The following is a 12,001-nucleotide window of genomic DNA, read 5'->3' on the forward strand; positions in this document are numbered from 1 at the left end:
TGGGTGAGTAGCGCTATTGGTAAGTGGGCAGATAACTTGGCATCTGACATGGATACCCTTGATAGGGATAGCATTCTTTTGACTCTCGGTTATATCAGGGACGCTGCAGCTTACCTAAAGGATGCGGCGAGGGATATTGGCCTCTTTGGATCAAGTGCCAATGCCATTGCAGTCTCGGCCAGGAGAGCACTGTGGATTCATCAATGGAATGCTGATGCCGACTCTAAGAAAGCTATGGAGGCTCTCCTGTATAAGGGTGGTGTCTTGTTTGGTGACGGCCTCGCTGATCTGGTGTCTACAGCTACCGCGGGTAAGTAATAATTTCTTCCTTATGTTCCTGCACAACAGAAAAAGACGCCTCACTATCAGATGCAGTCCTTTCAGCCCAATAAATACAAAAAAGGAAGAGGGTCGTCCTTCCTTGCCTCTAAATGTAGAGGAAGGGGAAAAAGGTCACCTGCTGTGGCAGGTTCCCAGGAGCAGAAGTCCTCCCCAGCATCTGCCAAGTCCACCGCATGACGCTGGGGCTCCTCTACGGGAGTCCGTGTCAGTGGGGGCACGTCTCCGACTCTTCAGTCAGGTCTGGTTTCACTCGGGCATAGATCCTTCGGTGGTAGAAATGGTGTCCCAAGGGTACAAACTGGAGTTTCAAGACGTGCCCCCCCCCCCCCCCCCCCCACCGATTTTTCAAATCAGCCTTGCCAGTTTCTCTGCCAGAAAGGGAAGTAGTGTGCGCTGCAATACAAAAGCAGTGTCAACAGCGTGTCATTGTCACGGTGCCCCCGTCACAATGGGGAGAAGGTTTTTATTCGAGCCTGTTTGTCGTCCCAAAGCCGGATAGCTCGGTCAGACCGATCCTGAACCAAAAATCCCTCAATCCTATATTTGAAAAGTTTCAAGTTCAAGATGGAATCTCTTTGAGCAGTGATCGCCAGTCTGGAAGGGGGGGATTTTATGACGTCAGTCGACATCAAGGATGCCTACTTACATGTCCCAATATATCCTCCACATCAAGCTTTCCTGAGGTTTGCTGTTCAGGATTGTCATTACCAATTTCAGTTGTTGCCGTTTGGTCTTTCCACAGCTCCGAGGGTTTTCACCAAAGTAATGGCGGAAATGATGGTGCTCCTACGCAAGCAGGGTGTCACAATTATCCCGTACTTGGACGATCTCCTGATAAAGGCGAGATCAAGGGAGCAGTTGCTAAGAAACGTTGCGCTCTCCCTGACAGTTCTGCAACAACATGGTTGGATCCTAAATTTGCCAAAGTCACAGTTGATTCCGACAACACGGCTGTCTTTCTTGGGCATGATCCTGGACATGGAACTGCAGAGAGTGTTTCTCCCAGTGGAAAAAGCTCTGGAAATCCAGGCCATGGTCAAGGAGATTCTGAAACCGGCAAGAGTGTCGATTCATCAGTGCACTCGGTTGCTGGGGAAGATGGTTGCAGCTTACGAAGCCATTCCGTTTGGCAGGTTTCATGCCCGGGTATTTCAGTGGGACCTGTTGGACAAGTGGTCCGGGTCTCACCTGCACATGCACCGGAAAATAAGTCTATCTTCCAGGACCAGAATATCTCTCCTGTGGTGGCTTCACAGGTCTCACCTCCAAGAGGAACGCAGGTTCGGGGTCCAGGATTGGGTCCTGGTGACCACGGATGCAAGCCTTCGGGGCTGGGGAGCAGTCACACAGGGATAAAATTTCCAGGGAAAATTGTCAAGCCAGGAAACTTGTCTGCACATAAACGTTCTGGAATTAAGAGCCATCTACAATGGCCTTCTACAAGCGGAACACCTTCTTCACGGACTGCCTGTCCTGATTCAGTCGGACAACGTAACAGCAGTGGCGTACATAAACCGCCAGGGTGGAACAAAGAGCAGAGCGGCGATGGCGGAGGCCACAAAAGTCAAAAGTTCTTCGCTGGGCGGAAAAACATGTAAGCGCTCTGTCAGCTGTCTTCCTTCCGGGCGTGGACAACTGGGAAGCAGATTTCCTCAGCAGACACGATCTGCATCCAGGAGAGTGGCGTCTTTATCAAGAGGTCTTTGCAGAAGTGACAAGTCATTGGGGAATTCCTCAAATAGACATGATGGCGTCTCGCCTCAACAAGAATCTTCAGAGATATTGTTCCAGGTCGAGGGACCCTCAAGCCAGTGCAGTGGACGCCCTGGTAACTCCGTGGGTGTTTCAGTCGGTATATGTGTTCCCTCCACTTCCACTCATTCCAAAAATGATAAGGATCATAAGAAGAACAAGGGTTCGGGCGATACGCTTTGTTCCAGATTGGCCACGGAGGGCCTGGTATCCAGATCTTCAGGAATTACTCATAGGAGATCCCTGGCCTCTTCCTCTGAGAGGGGATCTGTTACTGCAAGGCCTGTGCGTCTTCCAGGACTTACCGCGGTTGCGTTTGACGGCGTGGAGGTTGAACGCCAAATCCTAGCTCGCAAGTGTATTCCCGGGGAAGTCATCCCCACTCTGCTTAAGGCTAGAAAGGAGGTTACGGCGAAACATTATCACCGTATTTGGAGAAAGTATGTGTCTTGGTGTGAATCCAAGAAGGCTCCTACGGAAGAATTTCAGCTGGGTCGTTTCCTCCATGTTTTGCAGGCAGGTGTGGATGCGGGCCTAAAATTAGGCTCCATTAAAGTGCAGATTTCGGCCTTATCTATTTTCTTTCAAAAAGAATTGGCCGCCCTTCCAGAGGTTCAGACTTTCATGAAAGGAGTGCTGCACATCCAACCTCCGTTTGTGCCACCTGTGGCACCATGGGACCTGACGTGGTGTTGCAGTTTCTTATGTCACACTGGTTTGAACCTTTGCGAAAGGTTGAGTTGAAATTTCTCACTTGGAAAGTGGTCATGCTGTGGCCTTGGCATCCACAAGGCGGGTGTCAGAATTAGCGGCTTTGTCTCACAAGAGCCCCTATTTGATATTCCATGTGGATAGAGCGGAATTGAGAACTTGTCAAAAAAATATCTGCCAAAGGTGGTTTCTTCGTTTCACATAAACCAACCTATTGTGGTGCCTGTGGCTACGGAAGCCTTGGCTGATTCAAAGTCTCTCGATGTAGTTAGAGCTTTGAAAATTTATGTCGCCAGAACGGCTCAGATTAGGAAATCAGAGGCTCTGTTTGTCCTATATGCTCCCAACAAAATTGGGGCTCCTGCTTCCAAGCAGACTATTGCACGCTGGATCTGTAATACGATTCTGCATGCTCATTCTACGGCTGGATTGCCGTTACCAAAGTCGGTGAAGGCCCATTCTACCAGGAAGGTGGGCTCATCTTGGGCGGCTGCCCGAGGAGTGTCGGCGCTTCAACTTTGCCGAACAGCTACTTGGTCGGGTTCAAACACGTTTGCTAAGTTCTACAAGTTTGATACCCTGGCTGATGAGGACCTCATGTTTGCTCAATCGGTGCTGCAGAGTCATCCGCACTCTCCCGCCCGGTCTGGAGCTTTGGTATAAACCCCATGGTCCTTTTGGAGTCCCCAGCATCCTCTAGGACGTAAGAGAAAATAGGATTTTAATACCTACCGGTAAATCCTTTTCTCCTAGTCTGTAGAAGATGCTGGGCGCCCGTCCCAGTGCGGACTGTATTTGCAGTACTGTTGATTGTTATTGCGTCTGTTACACAGAGGTTGTGTATAGGTTATGTTCAGCCTGTTGCTGTTTTTGGTTCATGCTGTTAACTGGTGTTTCTTAAAAGCCATGTTGTACGGTGTGTTGTGGTGTGAGCTGGTATGTATCTCACCTTTAGTAAACAAAAATCCTTTTCCTCGAAATGTCCGTCTCCCTGGGCACAGTTCCTATAACTGAGGTCTGGAGGGGGGGCAGTTCACACCCATTTAAAGTCTTAAAGTGACCATGTCTCCTGCGGATCCCGTCTATACCCCATGGTCCTTTTGGAGTTCCCAGCATCCTCTACGGACTAGGAGAAAAGGATTTACCGGTAGGTATTAAAATCCTATTTTTTGCACCAACCCGTCGCTGACCGGCGAAGCCCGTTGTAGCCGTCCGCCGCGCCTGCGCATTGCGGTGCATAATGAGAGCGAATTGCATGTATTGCATATGTTCATGTACGGAACACAGTGTGAAAAATCACAGTCAGTGCCATAATGTCTAACTTCTATACTTCTATTGACGTATGGGATTTGTTTTACATTTATATTTTTGAATGTTATTAGTATCTTTTTTATGAGACAATGTACATTTTTGGTTTATTGGTCATTAAGTAGAACAATAATATTTAAAAGACACTTAAGTAAACAAGAACTCTCACTTTTTGTGATGTGTCCCTATATGAATTCTAATGTATTTTTGTTTTGTATACAGATAATTGGTTTAACAGCCTCTGTGGGCACTGGGAAGTCACAGAGGAAAGTGGAGGTTGTGGAGTATATCCATAAACTGTGTGCTAGTTTGGACGTTAAAGTCATATCTACCGTCAAAGAAAACGTGGAGGAGTTGCAGAAATTTATTTGCAAACCAGAGAAATGTAAGGATGTCATTTGAGTTATTTTGAATCCTTCTTTGTCATAGAGTGGCTTTTGTATTTAATATTAATGTTAGGAGCACATCTGTTAAGCAGAGTTCATGGCATTTCAACAACCACTGCAATTTAGACATGTTTATTATCTCGTTATTGCAGTTATTCTGGAAACAAAACGTCGTGAACGGGATCCATATACTAATATTATGTCTGAAATCATGGCTGAAATTGAGCAGATGGCAAAATCGGTGTATCCACCTATTGGTAAGAAACAAAGGCTAAAGAATACAACAGTCATGCAGCTGTCAGAGTCTCCATCCCTTAGGTCCCTCTTCGGGGTTGCTAATCGAGCGCAAGCTCTGGAAAGTTAAGGGGGGTACTCACGGAGTGTTCGCTGCTTAAAATCTAAGCAATCTGACTAGATTGCTTACATTTTAAGCAGTGATCACTCCGTGTGTACCCCCACAGCGATAGCGATGTGCGGCCCCGTGCATCGCTATCGCTGGTGCTAGATTGGCCTGCAGGCAGGCTCAATACAGCAGGTCGCTCATTTCACAAGCTGGGTGTAATGAGCGCCTCCCCATCTCCCCCCGCATGCTCAGCACACATCGCGCTATGCTGAGCGGTTCGCTCAGCACACATCTCTCCCCAACTCGGGCCGTGAATACGGCCCTTTACACTTTCTGGAACTTGATATGTATGGGGATTGCTGCAAACCTCTGAAGAACACTTTTCTGAGATTTGGCAGTATTTTAGTGTTAGTACATATGACCCAGAAAATCAAACTTCAAATGTACAAATGATCCCTGAAGGACCTGTACTAATCAAATTATAATTATTACAAAAAGATAGGGCTAGGCATCCACTGAATCTTGCCATAAGTCAACGAGAGAGAGTCATTTGGGCCTGAAACGTTGCTGACTTGCATAATAAACACACCTTGTTCAGTGCAACTGTTCCAGAGTGCTTCAGATTGCAGGTGGAGAAGCTAATGTTTTAAAGGTATATTTTACTTTAAGTGCCAGCTCCTACACACCCATCAGAAATCCCATGGTCCGGTCTCCCACAGCCGGACTCGACTTGAGAAAGAGGTTGCAACTCAACTGGAAAAGCGACTGACAACCCATGATATTCATGATACATTGCAGTCAGGATTTGTGAAAAGACATAGCACCGGAATAACCCTGGTATGAGTGTTTAATGATCTTCTGTATACTCATCATCACCAGTGTGGGGTCCCACAAGGTTCTATACTATCCCCCATGCTTCTTGTTATATACATGATACCACTGGGTGAAATAATAAGATGTCATGACTTGGTCTACCACTGCTAAGCAGATGCTGTACCTGTCCTTTGCTCCAGGTGCTGAGAACCGAATATTAATCCTAAATGGCTGCCTAGCTGAACTCCAGGAGTGGATGAGTGCCAGTTCTGATAAAACAGAGGTACTTATGATAGGACCTCAACATCAAAGGACAAGACTGCAGCATAGCCAACCAACTGGAGTTACACTTGGGGGTTCAAAATGTAAAACACTGATCATCTTCTTGGCATTGTCCTGTATGGTGGCTTGAGGGTCATTCATGTCAAATCAACACACTGATTTTACCTCACCAGCTCAGATTCTGATAACATTTGTTACATCGAGCATATATATTTAGTCTAGGAAAAATACAAAATATTTATTTAAATATCTCATGCTATGCGAGAGAGATGGGAGTGGTGTCATTTTTTTTATGCTCTTTCCTATTATATACAATAGGCTTTGTGAGGAAAAACTTTTTCAAAATTAAAACTGAAATTTTTGGTCATGATTATCTCAAAAAGTGCATTGATAAAAAAAGTTTAAAAAAATTCAGGAAATAGTCTATACTAATTCTAAATGTTTGTCAAAATGTAAAAGTGGGAGGAGCATGGGTTAATAGTTATAATAATTTTAAAGCAAGGTAGTTTATTAAAAAAAGCCAGGTGTATTACAAGTAGTAATAGGTAATAATAGATTTGATGGCTTCATTAGTTTCATTATATAAATCAAGTTGAATAGAAATACTTGACATTGTATTAGTCAGTTAACAATGTTAGTTTGACAATGCCTCAGTGGTTTTTAAAGTGTAGTCAGTAGACATGACACAAATTCTTCCAGTTGGAGTTATAGGGTCGACTTTGTATAAGACATCGGTTAGAGATATCCATAGTATATTAGGCTTCCTTGGATAAAAGATTGGTGGTGAAGGTCCAGCTGGATGAAGGAACACAGCGTATATATAGCCATTTATTTGTGTCAACTGGAAAAGCATTTGCCCTGCTCGCCCCGTGCTAGTTACGCCTCTGGGTGTGAGGATTTAGTTCTCATATGGACATTGTAGGCTGGTCCTAGCTGGCAGTCTCTTGACTGAGCCGCCAACTCCATCACAGGGGCCTTTCCCATGCGCTGTAGCCGAAAAATGCCACTCAGCCTCAACATCGAAGTCTAGCTTGTGACAACATGCTGTTAACGCTTTCACCTTATTAAAAATGTGAAAACTTAATGTTTAGCTTTATTGATAACAATGTTTAAATATAACACAGAAATGTAATAACAAATCACAGTATAATCAACTGAAAACATCTTCCCATTTCCCATACACCACTATAATGCACTTACATCCACTCAATACTGACTCCAGACACAGACTAAGATCTTGCACAGATATGCTACAAACTGTCCTGCAATACCGAGCATGATTCCCGATCATTAATTCTTGAGAACAGTTATTCATGAGCATTATTCATTGTTGTTAGTTAATAAAGTCATATAGGAACTTTTATAATTAGACCTACAATATTTACATTTTTGTTACTTCTCTTAATTACTTTTTGACAATCTCTGCATGTGATTTTATATCTATCTATCTATCTATCTATATATATATATATATATATATATATATATATTAGGTGCTTCATCGCGCCCTATGGCGCTCTTCACACCGTCGTAGGGGGCTACGCCCCCTGCACGTCTTTGTGTGGTTGTATATATGATTATATGGAGTATTACCTGCATTCCTACTGTTGTTAGTGGTAAAATATTACGCAATGTAAGGCCAGCGGATGGTGAAGGGGGCGTCGCCTCTTGCTACGGCGTGAACAGCGCCTGCAAGGCACGATGTAGAGAATGTAGTGGGTGGGGAGTGGGGGCCGGAGGTGCTATGGGTGGGGGAAGGGAGGGGGTGTCGCGGGTGGGGGAAGGGCAGGTGTGGTTTTCTGAGGCGGTGTGGGGGAGAAGCGGGTGCGGGGGGCCTACGGATGAAGGGAGGGTGTGTGTAGATGCTGCGGGTGGAGGGCGGGCAGATGGGGAGGGGTACAGATGGGGGAGTTGCGGGGTTGCTGCGGATGGGGGAGGGTGTCTGTAGATGCTACGGGTGTAGGGTGTGGATGGGGGGTGCAGGATGGGTGAGGGGGGTTGGGAGGCGCTGAGGGTGGGGGCGTTGGGGGCAGTGGATTGGGGAAGGGGGTCCAGAGGTATAGTGTGTAGGGGAGGAGAAAGGGTTGCTACGGGTGGGAGAGAGGCAGGTGCGATTGTGTGGCGGATAGGGTCAGGAGTGGTGGAGGGGGTGTTGCGGATGTTGCAGCGGGTGGGGGACGGGGTCTGACGGCGGTAGGGGAGGGGCGGTTGTGGGGGTTCCGAGGGTGGGGGAGGAGTGGTTGGCGCGGGTGGGTAAGGGAGGGGTGCGGGGTTTGCTGTTGTGTGGGGGAGGGTGTCTGTAGATGCTACGGGTGGAAGGGGGTTGATGGGGGGGCACAGATGGGTGAGGGGGTTGGGAGGTGCTGGGGAGGGGGGGGCTGCGAATGGGGGTTTGGGTTCGGAGACGGTGTGAATAGTGGAGGAGAGGGGGTGTGGTGGGGGATGGGCAGGTGCAGGGCTGTTGGGGATAAGGGAAGGGTTCCGAAGGTGCTGAGGGTGGAGAAGGGGTTGATTGCAGAGGTGCGGTGGATGGTGTCCGGAGGTGCTGCGGGTGGAGAAGGGGCTGATTGCGGGGGTGTGGTGGATGGTGGAGGGGGTCCGGAGGTGCCGCGGGTGGTGGAGGAGCAGTTGTGGGGGTAGCCGCGGGTGGGGGACGGGGTCCTATACACACAGCATGATACTGGTCTGTACAGCATGGACATATAAAGACACAGCGACTGCACTCCTGTCCGCACTCACCACTTCCCATGACCTGTCACTACCCCATACAGCTGCAGTATGCTGGACACTGCCGGCACCTCCTCCTCCGCTCCTCGGTGTCGTTATCCACAGAAGGCCCTAAGAGAGTCACCTCCTCACACAGCAGCAGCACGTTCGGGTCGGCGGCCGCAGACTCTTCTGCTCCCCGGCGCCTCCGTCAGGTGGACAGTGGATTGGCATCCCCCGAGGCCATCCCTTCCCCACACAGCTGCAGCGTGCTCTGGTCCCCTGCCGGAGCCTCCTCCGATCCCAGTCCAGTAAAAAGGTAGTGAAGCAGGAGCTTGGCGGCTTCCAGTGGCAGGCGCCCATAGGCAGCTGCCTAATGCTGGCGCCGGCCCTGACACTGAGCAGTCCCCCAGGCAGCATGGCGCCTGGAGAGCTGCTGGGAGGGGAGCGACTTTATGTGGATCTGGGGGCAGGAGTAGCGTGAGGCTGGGGGCCGGCACACAGACAGGTGCGGGTGACGGGGATGTGGAAGTGGAGGGGGTTGCGCCGTTGTGGTGACGGCACCTGGCGGTACAGTGTGGGCCGGGTGTATGAGAGAGGTTGTGAGGCGGGCGGCTGTGGTGCGTGCGGCGTGTTGCCGTTACTGTGTGTCCGCGGCTGCAAGGTGACGCAGAGACGCGGGGCGGCAGGGAGGGGAAGCAGAGACGCGGTGCGGCAGGGAGGGAACGCAGAAAGGCGGGGCGGCAGGGCGGGGACGCAGAGAGGCGGGGTGGCAGGGAGGGGAAGCAGAGAGGCGGGGCGGCAACGCAGGGAGGCGGGGAGGCAGGGAGGGGACGCAGAGATGCGGGGCGGCAGGGAGGGGACACAGACGCGGGTGGCGGCAGCGTGGGGACGCAGACAGGCAGGGAGGGGACGCAGAGAGGCGGGCGGCAGGGAAGGGACGCAGAGATGCGGGGCGGCAGGGAGGGGACGCAGAGATGCGGGGCGGCAGGGAGGGGACACAGACGCGGGGGCGGCAGGGAGGGGACGCAGAGACGCGAAAGGGCGGCAGGGAGGGGAAGCAGAGAGGCGGGGCGGCATGGAATGGACACAGATGCGGGGGGAGGCAGGGAGGGGACGCAGAGAGGCGGGGTGGTAGGGAGGGGACGCAGAGACGCGGGGGTGGCAGGGAGGGGGCGCAGAGACGCAGGGCGGCAGGGAGGGGAAGCAGAGACGCGGCAGGGAGGGGACGCAAAGACGCGGGGGTGGCAGGGAGGAGACGCGGGGGTGGCAGGGAGGGGATGCAGAGACGCGGGGGACAGAAGGGAGGGGACGCAGAGATGCGGGGCGGCAGGGAAGGGACATAGAGACGCGGTGCTGCCTGTACACTCTCTCTCACCTGTGAAGTTGGTGCAGCGTCCCCAGTACCAGGCGTGCTGTCCCCCGTCTCTTGCCTGTGGAGCCGGCAGGCCAGTCCCTGGGTGTGCAGTCCGGGTCTCTGAGGATGGTGGGAGGCAGCGTTGTCTTAGGTGTGCGGAGGAGGCGGCGGGTGTCTGTACGTGGTGCAGGGAGGCCTATGAAGCCGTCTCCTGCGCCACCCGTCCCTCCTGATGTGTATTGCCGCCATACACATTAGGAGTGACGGGTGGCGCAGGAGACGGCCGGGGAGGCAGCAGTCAGGCGCGGGTGATGCTGCGCCGTAACTGGCGGGACAGTGGGTCCCAGGGGCGGCTGCAGTGCGGGAGCTGGCGCTGGGGGAGTGCGGAGGGTGGGAGGGATGGTGCGGCCTGCGGCTGTCTGGTCGGCCGTGGTGCGGCCGGCGGGTCCCGGCCACCAGGTCCGTGCCGGCTGTGAGAGTGTGGGAGATGCTGGGCTTGTGCGGCGGGTGGGATAGGAGCTATGGGGTTAGCGGGTGTGTGTGCTGGTCCATTATGCGTCGGGTCTGGGGGTGTCAGGGCCGTCAGTGGCTGCATGTGGGAGCTGGTGGAGGGGGGTTTGGGGGGGTGTGGTGCCGGGGGCATTGGGGTGTAGGTGGCAAGGGAGGGGTGCATGGTTACCTGGCACTGTGGTGGGTCCATCCGCTGGTGGCTTCTGTGTGGGGATGGTGTCCGGATTCTGTGGCTGCTGCTCCCGTTCTGTTAGTGGTGTGCTGGGACAGGGCAGGAGCTGCTAACTGCAGCCAGCCCTGTGACTCCACCCAGCGTTAGAGGGCCAGGCACAGAATCACAAGGCAAATATATAGGATATATATATATATATATATATATATATATATAATACAAGTAGATTGTCAAAAAGTAATTAAGAGCATTTACCTTTAATTCAAATATTGAGTGTTGGGCTAATTTGAGTTGTTCCCTCATATAATTGGATTTAAAAGTAGGCCCTGAATTTTTTCAAATGTAGTGCCTATTCCTGTTTTAAATATTTTTTTAAGTATGAACCTATTATCTTTGTTTTTACATTTTGACAAACATGTAACATTAGTACTATTTCCTGTCATTTTTTTTTTTACTTTTTGGTGAAACTTTTTGTCTGCACTTTTTTAGGTAATCATGATCAAAAATTTCAGTTTGAATTTGAAAGTTTTTCTTACAAAGCCTATTACATTATATATATATATTAGGAAAGGGCATAAAACACACAGTAAAATGAAACCACACCCATCTATCTAGCTTAATTAGGAGAGCTGCTATGGCAATTTGAAAATATGCTGGTTGTGCGTTTTTGACAGATTTTTAAAAATATTACATAGCCTGAGTTTGGAAAAAGGCATGAGATATCTAAATAAATTTTGTATTTTTCTTAGGAGTCTATTTACTAAGCCTTGGCTGGAGATAAAGTGATTTGAGATAAAGTACCACCCAATCAGCTCCTTTTCAAACACAGCCTGTAACATCGCAGTTAGGAGCTGATTGGCTGGTACTTTATCTCCATCCAAGGCATAGTAAAGAGACCCCTTAGACTTCATATATACTCTCCATATACCAAATTTGAGCAAAATCTGAGCTGGTGAGGTAAACTTTTAACAAAAAGTGTGATTTGACATGGAATGACCCTTGACACCTAAACATCATGTATTAGCTACAGTCTCCCTCTGAAGATCTGCCAAGAGGCATACATGCATTTTTATCATCTCGATTAGATTACTGCAATGCCCTCTAGCTTGATCTATCAGCAAAAGAATCGCACCACTTACAGCTGGTACAAAACTCAGCAGCCAGGCTGTTAACCAACCAGCCCCATTCCAGGCACTTACCCATTCTCTGCTCCCTTAACTGGTTGCCTGTAAAATGGCGAATCATGATTGGCTTACTGACTTTTAAAGCCCTACAAGGCCCAAGGTACCTGAAGTAGCTTCTGATTCCATACTGCCCAC

The 12,001-nt window shown here is 49.9% G+C and overlaps 1 protein-coding gene across 2 annotated transcripts in view; it reads left to right on the forward strand.

Annotated features, from left to right (window-relative positions):
• The window catches only part of RIGI (RNA sensor RIG-I), a 289,257-nt gene that overhangs the window by 138,709 nt on the left and 138,547 nt on the right, over positions 1-12,001 (forward strand). For both annotated transcript variants that reach the window (XM_063914195.1, XM_063914196.1), the window contains exons 11-12: positions 4,336-4,498; positions 4,652-4,756. In XM_063914195.1, coding sequence (XP_063770265.1) covers positions 4,336-4,498; positions 4,652-4,756 — 268 coding nt within the window. The remainder of the gene's footprint in view (positions 1-4,335; positions 4,499-4,651; positions 4,757-12,001) is intronic.

This window comes from Pseudophryne corroboree, chromosome 1 (genome assembly GCF_028390025.1).
Source record: "Pseudophryne corroboree isolate aPseCor3 chromosome 1, aPseCor3.hap2, whole genome shotgun sequence".
NCBI lineage: Eukaryota > Metazoa > Chordata > Amphibia > Anura > Myobatrachidae > Pseudophryne > Pseudophryne corroboree.